The following is an 18,307-nucleotide window of genomic DNA, read 5'->3' as shown; positions in this document are numbered from 1 at the left end:
ACATATTTTTTCATGCCAAGCCATGTGGATTATGTGTGGCAAGAACAAGTTCCAGTAGCATGAACCAAATGGGATACTATTGCATTTTTATTACCTCTTTACACACCTGAGTGAATAATGATTAATAAAGTGTCTTATTAAGGACTAAAGCCAAGAGCACAATATGGTACCTCGCGATCAAGAGACCTAGGATGGCACTAAGTAAAAATAGTTAATATCAAACCATTTTTTTTCCTCATTGAATGTATTCCTTATCTAAGATTTTTCAAATACTTTTTTTGCTTAGGTTATGTTGAAAAATTGACTTAAAACAAAGATAAGATGATTTTTTTTTTGCTAAGCACATTTGGTAAATCTGACCACCAGGACATCAAAAGCTGCAACAACTGACTCTCTAAGACTCGTTTACACTTATGATTCGGGCCTGGGCCAGCAATTGATAAGTGTACATATTTCACAAAGTTAGGCCAGTCCTGGTCCAGACTCGGGCCTGGGCCACCTCTTAAGTGTATGTTCAGGAGTGGCTTTACTTTTGGGCCAGCTCATGCAGTGGAAAATGAAATAAATTAATTGTTGGAGCCCTCATTTGGAACGGAAGTGTAAACACACAGGATTGGACCAAAGCAATTAAATCCTGGAGCGGCCAAGGAGTGGCCAATTAGCAGATCCAAATGTATGAGTAAATGGGTCTAAAATGATGTACTGTACCTTTAGATCTCTGGTCTGAGAGACTAGCCATTCATTGATAAACACTTGAGGATCCCGTGCAAAACCAAGCATGAACTCGCGTTGGATCTTCAGCTGGTTGATGGTTTCAACAGTCTCATGAATCTAAAGACAAAGTGAAATCATCAATATATTAAGCTCTACCAAATATGGTAGTGATATGCCCAAATATGGTAGTGATATGTCATCATCATGTCCATATATGGCCACATCACATTCTTTTGTCACATAAAGTTTGATAGTGTAGACAGAGCTTTAATCATTTATTATGCAAAGGAGAAGTAAGTTACTGTTGATAGAATTCCTATAGTGGATATTCAAAAGGATGTTCTCAAGAAAGAATTATAATGGTCGTATTCAGGCTCCGCCCATTTCAACAAATTCATATGCTCATGTTACCTTCGTTATACACTTAGTTAGAACCTTATTTCTATAAAATAGCGTCAAAAGAAAAACATTAACCAAATGATATCACAAAACATTTTAATTTCTGATCACTTCATTTTTTTGGGGTTTATCTTTTGTATAACTTGTAATACCACTTGTATAGCTAATACCCCTAGCATAGATAAAGGTCAAATGAATACTTTTAATACTAAATTAATCGAATTAAGACATTTTGTGAATACAGAACATAAATCAATAAAAACCTTATTGTCAAGAGCTTGGATGTCTTGTTGGCTGGCGGTGGACAATAAGAACGATTTCATCTGATCTTTCAATGTATCATCCTGAAATTTAAAAAAAGCATAATAATGATCATTTAGGAAAAAACTGAATTGAAATCTAATTATTACCAAGATATAAATAAACTGATGTGTCTATTTCACTTTCAAACTTTTATTTTTCGCCTGTTGCAAAATGTGAAGAACCATTTCATTTCAAGAACATTTATTTATTCATTCAATAATGGCAATATAAAAATAAATATAATTAAATTTTAAAGAACATTATTAGTTTCTTGTCAGAGAAAATTGCTTACATCTTATTTTAAAGTATAAATATTATCATTAATTTAAAATTAAAAAGAAAATACAAAAGATAAATAGAAAAAAGAAAAACTTGCTGAATAATTGCATAAACATGAATAGGGTAAACAAAATTTAGTTACAGTACTGCAGTAACTGCAGTAGAATGTTGACCTGGTCCCTTAATATCAGTCGATGCAAAATGTTGGTTTTTTCATTATTATGATCAATCTATTGCAAAGATTTGTTGGTATTATCTAATTTTATAGCTCCATGGTATTATCCCCATTTAAATAAATTTCAGAAATAACAAGTATATATTCATACCACTTCAACATCAATGTCATAACACGCAGTTTTCTTCTGGTCGGAACCTTCGACCTGAATTGTATGGTGAATTACGATTGGTTCAGGTGGGTGCAGCAGAGCGTGTAATCGCTGTGGAATCTCGGAGAACTTCAAACGAGAACATTCAAAAATCTATAGTCATGAAAAATAAGAGATTAATTTTAAGAATTTTAAAGTTACCTGTATATTACACAAGTACATTCCCATTTTAGCTGGGAGATTCAAGTATTTGTACTCAAACATCGTGCTCTCAGTTTTTCACATTTTCTCCTAGATTTACTAGTATGTGTTATTTTTCTGATTTATTGATTTTTCTTTCGCATGGGAGGGGGATTTCCCTTGCATCAAGGTCTTGATGATAAATATGTTTTGGAAGTAAATATCGTCCCATTATTTCACCGTCAGATTTTGCCATGTATAATAAGGAAATCTTATATTGCGCCGGGTTCCATCACAAATTAGATGCTCATGCCGCATTGACACAATGCAATGAATGAAATCATGTAGTAAAGTCAAAGTCCGAGCTGATGATAAAGGTATGTATGTGCGATGGGTAGATGTTATAAGACTAAATAGCAATCGATTGTGGCATCCCATACATAGAAGAACATGTAGTTTACTTGATATTTGTTACGCAGAAAGCACAAAGATTTACATGAGTCTTCACGCTAGTAGATTTAAATCATTATTGTTAATCATGATTACTACTGTAGTTTCATAGTACCAATATGAGTCAGATGAAATCACAGCTGGGTGACCGAGAATAAAAAATGATTCTGCAATTTTTATTTAGCATTACCATACCATCTAACAAACCAGGAAATATATCACATGTTCATGCGAGTGTGGTATAATGTGTAGATATACGAGGTGTGAACGAATTTAGGAATAACATGTTAGTATGTTTTGAATAGCAATAAAACATGATACAGCTCTCCTTGTATTAAATATTTCTTTTGGGATTAAGTTTTATAATACTTGCATTGGTTTGTTGTATTTTGTTTTAACCGGTAAAAGATTTATATTATAAAGAAAGTTTGTTGGGCATTTATTACATGTTGTAGACAGGACGGTCAAAAGTCGTTATTAATAGAACTTTGAATGGACAAAGAACAATGGTGAAATGCATTAAAATAGACCATTCGTCACAAAAATAGTGTACCATGTTCAAAAATTTTTATTTATTTATTTGTTCTTTCTTTAAACTGAAATACACTTTCAATACAAATGTACTGATTTCCAAAGTGGTTCAGTAAACATATTTACAACAAAAATAAAATATAAAAGAAAAACAAAAAGAAAGAAAACAGATATAAAACTATTTACAATTGTGAAGGTAATCACAAGGGGTAACTGGATCACAAGGGGTAACTGGATCAAAAGGGGTAACTGGATCACAAGGGGTAACTGGATCAAAAGGGGTAACTGGATCACAAGGGGTAACTGGATCAAAAGGGGTAACTGGATTACAAGGGGTAACTGGATCAAAAGGGGTAACTGGATCAAAAGGGGTAACTGGATCAAAAGGGGTAACTGGATCAAAAGGGGTAACTGGATCACAAGGGGTAACTGGATCAAAAGGGGTAACTGGATTACAAGGGGTAACTGGATCAAAAGGGGTAACTGGATAAAAAGGGGTAACTGGATCACAATGGGTAATTGGATTACAAGGGGTAACTGGATTACAAGGGGTAACTGGATCAAAAGGGGTAACTGGATCACAATGGGTAACTGGATTACAAGGGGTAATTGGATTACAAGGGGTAACTGGATTACAAGGGATAACTGGATTACAAGGGATAACTGGATCACAATGGGTAACTGGATCACAATGGGTAACTGGATCACAATGGGTAACTGGATCAAAAGGAGTAACTGGATCAAAAGGGGTTATTGGATCACAAGGGGTTATTGGATCACAAGGGGTAACTGGATCACAAGGGGTAACTGGATCACAAGGGGTAACTGGATTACAATGGGTAACTGGATCACAATGGGTAACTAGATCACAAGGGGTAACTGGATCACAAGGGGTAACTGGATCAAAAGGGGTAACTGGATCAAAAGGGGTAACTGGATCAAAAGGGGTAACTGGATCACAAGGGGTAACTGGATCACAAGGGGTAACTGGATCACAAGGGGTAACTGGATCACAAGGGGTAACTGGATCACAAGGGGTAACTGCCTCAGGTTTATAATAGAAAGGGTACCTGACTCACAAGGCTAGCTGGCTAACAAAAATCACAAGAGGTGGTTAATAAAAATAAAGAAACAGATTTATAACCTAAAAAAATTGGGTGTGACTAAAATTAAAAATAAAATGTCAGTCTAGACGAAATATATCACTCTGTTATGGTACAATTTTAATCCTTTTTTGGGTTAAGCTTAAGAGGGTGGGTGATAACCTTCTTAAAAGTCTACTTCAGAAAATGCTTATTATAACATAAATAATGGGTGTGGCTTCACAATCAGGACACATTTGAAAAACACATCAAATTTTGGTCAGTCTAGACAAAATATATCAAACATTTATTTATGTTTAGGTCAAGTTTTAGAGAGTGAGCCAATATCCTTTGAATGTCATCTGTCTTTAGGAAAAAGTTTATAACATAAATAATGGGCATGGCTTCAAAATCAGGACACATTGGAAAAGACATCCAATTTTGGTCAGCCTCGACAAAATATATCAAAAATGTATTTTTTAAATTTTTTTCTATTTATTTCTAAGTTAAGTTTTAGAGAGTGAGCTAATAATTGATGGTCACCTGTCTTTAGGAAAAACTTTACAATGTAAAGAATGGGCATGGCTTCTGGACACATTTGGAAAATAAGTATAATTTTGGTCAGTCTTTTCAAAATATTTCATAATTTCAATTTTTTTTTTGTAAAGTTGCAGAGTGTGGATATCCTTCACCAATCTGTTTTAGAAAAGTTTATGGGTGTGGCTTATTATAAATAAAATGTTGGTCAATATATTTTATAATTGCATTCGTTTTTAGGTGAAGTTTGAGAAGAAGAGGTGATATCCAGTCTGCGTATAAGGACATATTATTTCCAACCAAAACAATCAACAAAAGTTTTTAAGATAAATAAACTCAGCCAGTCCTGAACAAATATAGCACCCTGGAACAATTTTATTTCTTTTCAGGGTAATCATTAAAGTCTCTCTTTAACAAAATTAATTTGGTAAATTATTATTTTATAAATGAGGTTAAAACTATGATTTGACTAGAAGGCCACTCATAACCCCCGAGGAACAAATTTCATAAAACGCTTAATATTAGAATATATATAAAAATGAAATTAAATATTATAACAGATGTAGGTGGTAAAATGAATATAAAACCTTGACCAAATTATTTAATATCAATATTATATAACCCAATAGTGTATTCTTGTTATTTGATTGGTTAATTACACATCACATGCTGTTCGGTATTACGTTCTACCTAACAGAAAAGTGATATCTAATCTATATGGTGATAATCAATGGTACCAATGCACAGCTATTTTATGCTACAAAACTCATGAAATATTCACAGCACACCATTAAACTCATAAACGTTCATTATTTATATACGAATTCATATTTAAGTATCATAAAATATATTTTACAGAATTGGCTAAACAATTGCATACAAAGTATCTGGGCGTTTTCCCAGTACAATTCTGGTCATGACACGTGCAATAGAAAAAAATAAACCAACAAACTTTTGTTTTATTTTTTTATGCCACTTTGAAAAACACATGAAAAATAACATTTAAGTTTTCGAAATGTAAATTTTAAAAGTTTATTTTAGAGTTCTTTTTTTTTTTTCTAATTACAATACTATAGAACCACAATGCAATAAGTAGGCTTTTTTAAAACCTTTTTTTATGTGCTTCCAGGAACGTTTTATCAACATAAGGAAAGAATAGATAATAGCTTTATAATTCTTAGCTAATTATAACTAATTGCACACAGGATCTATAATATTGACAATTTTCTATCATTTTCATCCAAACATTAAAAAAAAGTTATTTTATGTTTACTTTGTTTGATTATACCCAAAATTTAATAATGTTTTTCGATATACTTTCAGTTGACATTTTTTTAGTTTTCTTTTACTGATTGAGAGACCTAGTTTTTTGTTTTCTTTCATAATTTGCTCTCTTATAACCAATATCCTAAAAACTTATTAGGCAGGTTGTTCACAACAGAATCGGACATTTATTTGCCGATAAGGAAACACGACTTGACAGTCAGATCATGTCGAAATGCGACAAACGCTTCAACAAAATACAATTTTAATCCACAATGGATGTAAAACAATTGCTTCTACGAGTGTGATTGGTCGGATATAAATAAAAAAAACTGATTCCTTGCATCTGTTTGCCCGAAATGACGGGACACTTACTCACGTACATGTCCTAAAAATGAGTCTCAAACCATCGGTCGTGGTCCGCTGAATGATGGCCAAGTTTCACACACTGTACCGTTTTGGACATCCATTTTAATTTCCGTGGTGTAACTCATACCGGACGAACACGGTCGCAATTCTCTTCAAGGCAGGTGGTTATATAAAAACCCTATTTCTGTTTCTTATTATGCCTGTGACCCGAAATCTTATATATAAAATGATATCGGCCATATGAATGGAAATTGAATTTTTACATGGGCTAAATGACCTCCATTGGTTGGACTGCTGTGGTTAAGGGGTTGGATGTCGTTCCGAATTTACCTAATAAAAATTTTGTAATAGTCATTTTCAAAAACATGCCGAGATGTTGGATAACTACCTTAGTCACGTAGAATTAAGCTGCCAAGTTTTATTACATGTTTTCAACACCAACAAAATATAATAATTATGAATTAAAATTTAATGGGTGTGATTTTAAATTGAAATATCATGCAGATTTATCACCGCAAATTTACCTTGTCACCATTTTCATTATGCGACGCACATTTCGGACTTTTAACAAGTTCCCAACCTATTTTATATTTTTATGTTTTATTGTTCACTTAGTAGATGTTAAACAAGGTCAGGGTGAAGGATTAAATTGACTTTTTATATTTTGTAAATTCCTATAAATTTTGCTTGAATACAATATTTTGTGAGTGTAAAGTTTGCCATAAAAAATATAATAAAAATTGAAGAAAAAAAATTAATTTGTGAAATTTATTTTAATGATGTAATCTTGCTCGCAACCCTTACCTGCTTGAAGTACATGTCGCAATTAATAAAGACACGCTCATGAGGATCTTGTAACTTGTGAGTCTTGATGTATTGCCAGAGGGCGCTGATGATCACGGCACGTGTTTGAGTGTGAACACCTAGAAGACGAGCAAGTCGGGGATCCAGTTTATACTGTGGCGGCTGTAAGAATCAAAATTATAAAATTATATTATCATTCTAGTCATTAAACCTTGAGAATGTAACCACCTTGATTGGTCTATGGTAATCATATATTCAAATATTTAAGGAGTGGAGTCGTTAATAGGTTTGCCTTCCCTGGTTCAATCCCGACCTAGAACCAGGGCTGTAACTGATGAATGTACAACAACTCCACTGCCTAAAACTTGGTTCGCACTAGAGACGCAACACAAGTGATTTGACCAATCACAAGCGATGGATTATTTGAATAGTCATTTTTCGCTTGCGTTGTGTCTCCAGTGAGAACAAACCTTAAGCCTTAAATGTACGACGTATTGTATTGTTTTTGCTTTAAATTACAGTTTTTTCCGGTAAATACATTTTTTTTCAATCTATTATGCGACATTAAAAATTGCATATTCAACAAAAATGTTTAAGATTTATTTTTTCAGGGAGACAATACATCTTTAATAAGATAAAATGGTTATGATTTCAATTTACCTCAATATTTTCCAATAATAAATAAAAAATTAAAACAGCATTAGTTAAAATATCCTGACACAAAATATAATGCTGCCTGACAGAGGTTAATGGCCATAACACATTACCGCAATAATAATACATAATTTATGTAGTCTGCGTAATCACCAACGAAACCCAGGCTTTAATTTTCTCGCACTTTTTGAAGGGCATGGCCAGATGACTGACCCTAGCTGTGCGAAGAGACCGCTTTAGAAAGTAGTTCGAGTTGGCCAACAGCTGACGGTTGTTTCTCTAACAGTAACTCCTAATGAGTGACTGGTACGAGATTACTGTCTTTTTGCAGTGGCCGAGTTTTAGAGAACAGACATTAAATTACATTTTTTGGATAATGTACAAACGATTTTATAATGTATATTATTATAAAAGTACTATCAATAAATACTAAGATTTTTTTTACAAATTTTATGACTTCCAATAATTTGTTACTAAAAAGGAAAATTTGGAATAAAATTAAAATAAACAATTTACTTTTTAAAACATATTTTGACCCTAAAATTTAATATAAATTATCATTTTCAATGCAAGTTTTATTATTATAAATCAATATTGAATCTAAATGTTTTGTTGAATTTTAATGTCACATATAATACAATAGTTATTCATTTTGACCAAAAATTGGATTTTAAAAAATTTGTTTTTTTACCTTATAAAACCATAAAAATAGTTTTGAAATTAGTTAACCTGAAGCCCATTATCTTGAAGTCAATGGTTAAATATAATCTATTTGACTTTTTTATAAGTGAAAATCATTGTTATTTCCCAAAAAATCAAAATTCTAATATCATGCTTAATATATTAAAAGAAATAATAAATCGCATATCTAGGTAACAAAAATCAGCTTTAAGAAATTGACCCTTCAACTTAACCGGAACTTTTCATCTGCCATTCGCATGAAGAGCAATAAATAAACTTCAAAGACTTGCCGGCATTATTATATTTTAATGATCTGAGATTGAGGCTCCTAAATATTTAACAAGATGACCGGAACGAACGTAAAAATCTTGCATCTTGAACACTAATAAAATATTCCCTCTGAAATAATTTGTTGCGAAAAACAATCAGCATTCCCAATAAACCTATCACTTTTACGACAATAATTATTGATAATTTGTCTATTTTGTAAACAATAAATATTGTAATGCTGTCTGCTGCCCTCACAACCTCAAAACTATGACTAACTTTAGGCGTTCAAACTTTTCATTCTATTTCACACTAGCCAAAAATCAAATTATTTTACAGTTCAAATTCATTATCTATTCATGAAATTGTTTAAATTAATCATATTCAATAAATCAAATTAATGTAAAAGGATGGTATAACAAATTTTAGATTTGTTTAATTCATAAATTCCTACATTCCTTTGACTCTTGTTATTATGTGTGTATTGTGATATTTTTGTATTTTGTAAGATCATTTTAATCCAGACCTTTTTATTTGAATTGCCCCATGTGGGATGATTAAAGAATTTTGAATTGAATTGAATTGAACATACAGGTATGTGTGTTTAGCCAACCCACCTACAGATAACAACTTTTCTTCAGTAGTCACCTAAAAGATCCAAGGTACACTGGTTACACAATGATGCCATGCTATAAATAATGATGCATGTCAATATCATTCTACTGCAGTTACTGCAGTATATTTCTTTACAGCAATACGGTAGGAGTTTTTTTTCAATATTGAAGTTTGAAGTATTTATTCACTGCAATCAACAGTACGTATGATTTACCCTAAATAAAACTTACTAAATCATTGCTAATAGACAGGTTAAATAGTAAACAAAATGTAATTACTGCAGTAAATGCAGAATATTTTTTACACTGTCCCAACATTTATTTCATTTCTTTTTCAAGAATCTAATTTTGTATATTATTATTTATAAATCATAACAATATTAAACAAAAGTGGTTCTACCAATAAAAATTAATAATTTTAAAAATAATAATTATAATATATTACAACAATAATATGGTTACAGACACAACACCTGTTAACAAGCTAACAAATAAATAATAAACATAATATTTTGTCCCATTTAAAAGTCATTTTAAACAAAATTTTACAAGTATCTTGACCTTGAATCAAGCAAAATTATTTTTTATATAAATCAGCAGCATGAATTTATATTATAATGGCTTTGCTTTTATTACCTTGACTCTGAATGAGCCTATAAATGTTACCTTCGAAATGTCAAGAGCATTATTATTATTATATTATTTAGCACCAAAAAGAGATTTGAAAAAGTGCAATGAATTTTAACTTTCGACATACATTTTGACAATGAATAAAACTAGTTCTACATAGATAAGTTGAAGATTAGTTAGTAGTCTCTGTTGTGTGTGTATACAACCTAAACACAAAACGTGCCAAAATCCTTGACCAACTCAGGTTTTTATCTGTCTACACACCAGGCTTTAAACCTCAAAATTTTATTATATGCTTTCAAAACCTAAAAATAGGCCTACATATACTAGGAAGCGATTTCTTATTTTTCAAATAAAAAAAAAACGATTTTTACATGTTTATTAGTGTTTTCTAGTTTTAAATTTATATTGCATATGATCAATTGTAATCCTATGGGGCTTAGGTACAAAACTTGCTGAAAATTAGGGAGGGAGATTATATACCCATATTGTATTAAAGAATAGATTTACCAAAGTTTTGCATCTTTCTCTTGCTTTTAAAATTATGGGGTGAGATACTTGAGAACTCTTTGATTTGTAAAAAGAATAAAGAAAAAATATTAAATTTGTGATATATCAATTTGGTCTATTATAAATTCTTTATGACTTTTTAGAATTTAAAATATTTTTAAAAAGGAAAATGAAACATGAAAAATGACGTGAACCGAAATTTAACAACATACCTCAAAGAGTGTTAAGCGAATTATTATCATCCTAATAATGAGTGCATGACACACACAAGGGATTCTGTTAAATATACTTTCCAGTAGAAATAGTATGTGAGGGAGAAGAGTATGGCAGAGAAGAAAAGTATAAGAAGGAGAAGAAAAAGTGTGTGAGGGAGAAGAAAGAGTGTGGCAGAGAAGAAATAGTATGCAAGGGAGAAGAAAGAGTATGGCAGAGATGAAAGAGTATGTGAAGGAGAAGAAAGAGTGTGTGAGGAAGAAGAAAAGGTTTTAGGGCAGAGAAGAAAGAGTCTGACAGAGAAGAAATAGTATGTGAGGGAGAAGAAAGTTTGGCAGAGAAGAAAGGTTGTCTGAGGGAGAAGAGTGTGGCAGAGAAGAAATATTATGTGAGGGAGAAGAAAGTTTGGCAGAGAAGAAAAAGTGTCTGAGGGAGAAGAGTGTGGCAGAGAAGAAATAGTATGTGAGGGAGAAGAAAGAGTGTGGCAGAAAAGAAAGAGTATGTGAGGAAGAAGAAAGAGTTTGGCAGAGAAGAAAGAGTATGTGAGGGAGAAAAAGAGTGTTGGTTAGAAGAATGAGTATGGTGTGTGAAGAAGAAGGAAAGTTTGAGGAAGGAGAAATAGTATGGAGAATTGTGGAGAAGAAGTAGTTACGAGGAAGATCAAAGAGTACCAATAGAGAATTAATTTGAGAGTGATCATTCTAGAAGACCATTCAGAAAGAGTCTGCTAAAAAACAAGCAAATATGCATATATATAGAAAAATATCAATATTATACTAGCACAATAAACCAGTAAATAAACTTTGCTTGTTTCTTCTGGAATTTTGTTTTCTACTTTTTATTAGTAGAACCATGGAGGAAACTTTAGAACACAGTATGGTGTATCTTTTAATCATAATGTAGTAATTTTAAGTGGAGAAAATGTAATTTCAAAATTTTACGTGTGGGGAAATTTGGAATATCTTGACTTTTAATTAAAGTACAGTAACCTAGCTTAACCTTGAGTCATGTGATCCTAGTTGGAGCGTGAAGCTAAAGTGTTAATAGACTTTTTCGGACAATGGTAACAGGAGGTCATGATCCCAGCAGTGGTCGTTGCCTGATTACTCCTGCGGACAATTCCCTGAATGCTGCGCAGTCATTCGTTTTAGTTTTTCAAACAATTTATCCAAATTCGTAGATAAGTATTTCCTGGTTGTTGTTCTCACTCACCTTAATGAGGGTGGTGTGCATCACAAATGCATGAATGAACAAATCAATTCTATCGCAACAAAAGCATTTTCTCAAACTTTTTATCGTAATCAAGGTCATTGCCAGAAACTTAATTAACAATTTCTTCACATTCTGTACTACAATAAACTTTAAAAAATTACGAATAGGAGACATCACGAAGGGATGTCTGTGGGTGTAAAAAAATTTAATTTATGATTTAGTTTATAATTAGAATGGGGAGAATATTTTTATGAGTTGAAAGATTGGCCAAGTTGAATAGAACGAACGAACGAAAATATTTTCCCTATTCCATATTCGTTTATTCTTGTACCCGTTTGAAAGTAAATTTGATTCAATTAATCTGCCGATTCCATCAAAAACCCATTTTGACTTTTTTTGCATTAAATTGCAGTTTGTTCAGGTAAATAATTTTTCCCCAATCCAATTTTTGAAAAAACTGAAAAACTATTATGTGACGTTTACAATTTTTTTTTCTTTAACATAACATAAAAATATAGGAGGATGTTATTTTGGAGACAAATCAAAAGAGTACATGATGTCCTGACCTAGTTCACAATTTAAGATTGGCATAGTGTTGTAAGTGTGGCCTCACAAATAGTCACTTGGCAACTGTTAGATATAGGAGGGAGATAATTCTAATTTTATCCTGTGATACACATTACCATTGTCTATTATAACCCCTAGAGAAAACGTCAATAATCTTCCCCCTATTCAAAAACCACTTAATACTTGTTCTGTCATTTAAAGTTGATTTCAATTGCGTCAGCAATCATTGAAAAAATTGTTGCCAGCCAAGATTATTTGAGAAAACACACAGGATAAGGTTTATCCATTTAAAAAACTAGAACATACCAATTTAGGAAAATTAGTGAATTTGTATATTCTCTGTCAGTGAGTCAAAATAGTGATCTGATGGAATTTAAAAAAAAAAAATCGAAACGGAATCATTTTGCTTGTCGTACAATCTACTTTGTCTTATGCAATACTTCCGAAACTTGTAGGTTTTACCACAGAATTGTAAGCATGGCGCCAAAATAATTCCCCCGGCGGAGACGTTGTATAGTGTACAAATCAAAATTAATCAGAAGAAGGCGGTATATTGATGAAATGGTGTGACCGCAATACCAGTCGTCTGACCTCATTCAACAAGATAACTATCGTTATTGGTGTACATCACATTAAGTGGGTAAACAGAAACGAAGGGAAGAAATACGCCGATTTAACGACACGTTTCCTGTGATTACATTCACTTAACGAAACACTTAACGAAAACATGGTTACAATTAATGAATATTATGTAAGGTATTTTAACCTTTGATGTCGGTGTAGCAGGTGCGATTTCAACGACTCACTCACTCTAAAAGGACCAGTGTAATGAGGTGTGAAGCAGCACCATATACTGTTATTTATTCGCGTTTATTTGGGAGGGAGGGTGTTTAGGGGGCTGTCTATTTGAGGGAGGCATTTATTCGAGGGAGGCGTTTATTTTTGTAAACAAACAAATGGTAGTATAATAAAATAAATTCTCCCTGAATCCAAAAAAAAAAATTACAACACAATTAATATTAAGATGTGATAAAATACAGTAAAAATTCAATCAAATCAAAACTAGTTCTACTTTCTACTCTACAGACGGCGTTATATTTTAATTTTACACGTGAGAGGAGAGAGTCGGCCGGGGGTGGGGAAACCCTGTGGTGGCGCGTACTAGTGCAGATATATTGAAAACAGAGATTGCATCTCTACCATTCCTTCGCCCTAAAATTAAAAAGCAAATTTTACATGATTAAGTAGCTTTTTAACATTGTTAATTATAATATAACGTAAAAGTAATATGATAAAAATAATCACTTCATTACTCTGATTAAGATTTTTTATGTAAAATTACAAATACCATAAATTTTACTATGGTAATAAATTTACTATAGTATTCCACCTTATTAACAAATTTCCGTTTCACATTTATTTTCTAATTCCATATCATACGCTCCTAAAATTACACCGATTATTAATTATAAACAACAAATAATCGTGTTGTAAAAAGATGTTAAAACCACGGGGGCAGCCTTCACCCATCAATTAGGTTGAACTATAACCTCAATTGACAAGGGCTGTAATTGTACTGTTATGGGTAATTAAAGGTACACACGCTGAGATCTGTTGCAGGATATGTTATGTTTAGCCAGTTCATTTCCATCTCTTTCCTCCAATCATCTCATTATAATGTTTATTTTGTCTAATCATGCATAGTGATCATACATAGTGATCATGCATAGTGATCATGCATAGTGATCATGCATAGTTACCATACACAGTGATTATGCATAGTGATCATACATGATTATACAGTGATCATGCATAGTGATTATACATAGTGACCATGCATACTGATCATGCTACAATTTGGGAGACATACAGTAATAGTTTGTGAGCCCTAGCAGATTTAGGAAAGACACACCCGGAGAAGATTTCCAATACAAATAATCTAAAAGTCAGGTTATTATTTAAATTGTTACATTTGGCTTCATGAAAGCTCACACAGTACTCTCATAGACACTATTGTATTCTCGTCTCATACCATAACTTAAATTCTTCCCAACTATATGCAATTTTATTTAGAAAACTATCTGGAAAAAAAAGTTTAGGCCACTCCAGTGGTTGGGATATAGGTAGAGAAGTCTAAGGGTGGCTGCCAACAAGTACGGCCTTAAAATAACCGTTATGCTAGATGGAAGGCCTTGAAATAAGCTAGGCTGGGTGGAAGATTTTTAAAAGCTGGGCTAGGTAGAAAGTTTTAAAATAAGCTGGGCTAAGTAGAAGGTTTTAAAATAAGCTGGGCTAGGTGGAAGATTTTTAAATAAGCTTGGCTAGGTAGAAGGTTTTAAAATAAGCTGGGGTAGGTAGAAGGTCGTAAACCTCCAGCTTTAGGCTTTTTTGAAGGTGGATATTCCAACCTAGCAAAATTACATGCATGGACGAGTTGACAGTACTTAACTGCTTATGATCCTATTGATGAAAGAACATTCCAGAGTAAATACATTTTTATATTTGTATAAAAAAATAGGGGCACACTAAAATTTTTCGTTTTAGTTACAGTCTTGTTTGATTGATGGTACACTGCAATCTTTTTTCTGGGGCAAAATTCTTACAATAAATCAGGTAAAATGTTGATTTATGAATTCAAAATTTAGGAATAAGATTGGGTCTGTTTTTGATGCGAGTAAATAAACTGATTAAATAATGTGTGAATAAATTACTATATTTTTTATTGGCAGCAGAAATGGGACAAAATACAAATAAACACATAAATAAAAACAAGAGCAGATCTTGTATGATGATATGACCTGAAATTTGTGAGTGCTAAATATGGTGTATTTATGATGTTAAGATATAACTAAAAACATGATTTTTTAAAATCGTACATAGATCATGTAACTAATGTGTGTATACAGAACCTCCAAATGTTAAGTGTTCTGTAGACTAAGGTCTATCTTTAGTTTGGTTGAAATCCGTAAGTGGTTAAGTAATTTTGAAGTAATCTTGCTAATACTAATAGACAAGTTTCTCTTTAGAGGAGGTAATAACAGTTAAAAACACACAATTGGTATTGGAGTGTTATTTAACAGGAAAATGCTGTGGAAGGTGTAAGGGCTACTGATGATGCTGGGACTACAATTGTCTTGACCTAACTATTTCTAATGGTTATTTGGGAAAACAAATTTGTAAACATTTTAAATAATTTCCATGGAATAATTCCTAAGGAATAATTCAAATAGAATAATTCCTAGGGAATAATTCATATGGAATAATTCCCAAGGAATAATTACCATAGAATAATTCCCATGGAATATTCTCATAGACTAATTTCCATGGAATAATTCAAATGGTATAATTCTTAAGGAATAATTCCCAAGGAATAATTCCCATGAACTAATTCCCAGGGAATAATTCCCATGGGATAATTCCTAAGGATGAATTCCCATGGAATAATTCCCAAGGAATAATTCATATGGAATAACTCCCAGGGAATGATTAATATGGAATAATTCCCAGGGAATAATTCATATGGAATAACTCTCAGGGAATGATTAATATGGAATAATTCCCAGGGAATAATTCCCATGGAATAATTCCTAAGGATGAATTCCCATGGAATAATTCCCAAGGAATAATTCATATGGAATATAAAACTCTCAAGGAATGATTAATATGGAATAATTTCAATGGAATAATTTCCATGCTAAATGTTATACATTTTTTTTACCTGGTGATCAAGCAGCAGAAGTAGTGTACATTTCACATTCTGGTCTCCTGGTCTTTTCACTTGAAATCCATCTGTCTCAGTCGTGGTCTGGGTTCGATGCCACTAAAGAAGAAATAACAGAAATTATAAAGTGATGCTGGAAAGATGCTACACAGACTACAATATACATCACATGGCAGCAACGAGGCAGTAATGAAACATTATATGGCTATTTGGCCATACTGAAGAATCTCTGAAACAAAGATTGGCAGGGCAAATTGTTTTCATAGCAAAGAAGAGGTAATCTCAGATGTTCTACTATGACAACTCAAACATGGGCTAGCAAAACCAGGAAAGACCAACACTCGACATGTTCTAATGCATTGGAGATGGACACCAGCATTCCAGAGAAGACTTTGCTGTAGCAATGGCAGACAGAAATTTATGGAAAAAGAATGAATAAACATGACAAGTAGGAAGGCAAAACGAACACCGAAAACACAAACATTTTTGGATTTAGAAAAGACACTGTAAAAGAGATAATCAATTGTTTCTCAAAGGATCAATGAATACAAAGTGTCACTTAAAACTGTTCCAGAACCATCAACGTCAAAATAGATAGAGAAATTTAAAAATAGTTTTAAATATCCTCCAAAAATGCAATTTCTGAAACCGATATGATGCTAAATATAACATTTTAAGATTAAATTGATGGCAAAACTGTGAAATAGAGCAATAAAAATAGGTCTATTAAATATTCTCGAAAAACGTTCCTAAAAAAAGATTATGTTACGTTAAAAATAATATAAAAAACAATTTGATTGATTTAAAAATTATCTTCTAGTGGTAACTGGGCCTTGAACCTATCGGTCAACCAGATAACCATACTAACCACCTGTACCATACCTTAGTAGTGCAAAAAAACATTGGAATTATGGGCCTAGAAACATCCTACCAAAAAAAAAAAATCAATCTTGAACTTCTTACACCAAACACCTGTTGAGGATGTAATGTTTTATAACCTTGAGAAATGAGAATGTCAAGAATTTCGATAATTTGTTTTCATATTCAATTCAACAATTAAGAAAATATATAAATCACATTCTTGTCAATAAAAATATCAAGTATAATTTAATGATATGATAGAAGATGGGAGGCTGATTCATTGTTGTGGTGTATGTTTGATACATTAGAGCGGAAATTGTTCTTTGACAATGTGATATTTTATTTAGCCCACGCATTTTTTGAATGTTTTCTGCGATGTGATTTACAACAGGAACATTTCCCAGGTACTGTAATCTAAGACTACCGAATATTGTTTTTGGAAGAAAAAAATTGACAGTGTACTATCATATGATAAACCACTATTCATTTTGTTATCTAACTTGAATAACTAGAATAGTTTCTAGAATTTGTACTTGATTCAATAGCTATTCACCCATGGACACACTAAACCTAGTACTATAAAGCTCTGTCTACACTATCAAGCTATTGTGAGAAAAGCTGCTAAAATATGGTAGTGATGTGACATCATTGTATCCATATATGGGCACATCACACTTCTTTTTGTCAAACTAGTTTGATAGTGTAGACAGAGCATTAGAGAGAGATTTGTTCATATAACATATGTGTACATGTTGTTCATACATGTTTATGCTATTGCACGCATTCAAATGATTGAAATTGTACGAGGAAGGTTTTGTACATTGAACTTCCTCCGGGAAGGAACCGCCCTGAACTGGGTATCTTTCCTAATTCATGTTGCCAAAGCTGCTTGTTCACACACATTTATGACCTTTAGAATATTGAATGAATTTGCTTATATTTATCCTTGATAATTTGCCTTAAAAAAAAACACAAAAAAAAAACACAAAAAAATAAGTTAAATACTAGGAGATGATTTGTTATCAAAGGAACTGTTAGCATTCCCTAATCTGGTCAACTGATCCTTCGTTTAATTTTTGCAACCTGGTGGTACAAGGTTCACAAGCAATATTATGGAACATCCTTAATTGCTACAGAAAT

At 32.3% G+C, this 18,307-nt stretch overlaps 1 protein-coding gene across 10 annotated transcripts in view; it reads right to left on the bottom strand.

The window, feature by feature from the left end:
* The window catches only part of LOC144839840 (SWI/SNF-related matrix-associated actin-dependent regulator of chromatin subfamily D member 1-like), a 116,271-nt gene that overhangs the window by 5,612 nt on the left and 92,352 nt on the right, over positions 1-18,307 (bottom strand). For all 10 annotated transcript variants that reach the window (XR_013611791.1, XR_013611790.1, XR_013611789.1 and 7 more), the window contains 5 exons: positions 16,304-16,405; positions 7,238-7,399; positions 2,022-2,174; positions 1,377-1,457; positions 709-831 (listed from right to left, as the gene is read on the bottom strand). Coding sequence is in view for 6 of the 10 variants with exons in the window: in XM_078695390.1 (XP_078551516.1) it covers positions 709-831; positions 1,377-1,457; positions 2,022-2,174; positions 7,238-7,399; positions 16,304-16,405 (621 nt within the window). In the remaining 4 variants the exon portion in view is untranslated. The remainder of the gene's footprint in view (positions 1-708; positions 832-1,376; positions 1,458-2,021; positions 2,175-7,237; positions 7,400-16,303; positions 16,406-18,307) is intronic.

Source organism: Antedon bifida, chromosome 4 (assembly GCF_963402885.1).
Source record: "Antedon bifida chromosome 4, ecAntBifi1.1, whole genome shotgun sequence".
NCBI lineage: Eukaryota > Metazoa > Echinodermata > Crinoidea > Comatulida > Antedonidae > Antedon > Antedon bifida.
The sequence above is the reverse complement of the archived record's forward strand: the minus strand, read 5'-3'. Positions and strand labels throughout refer to the sequence as shown.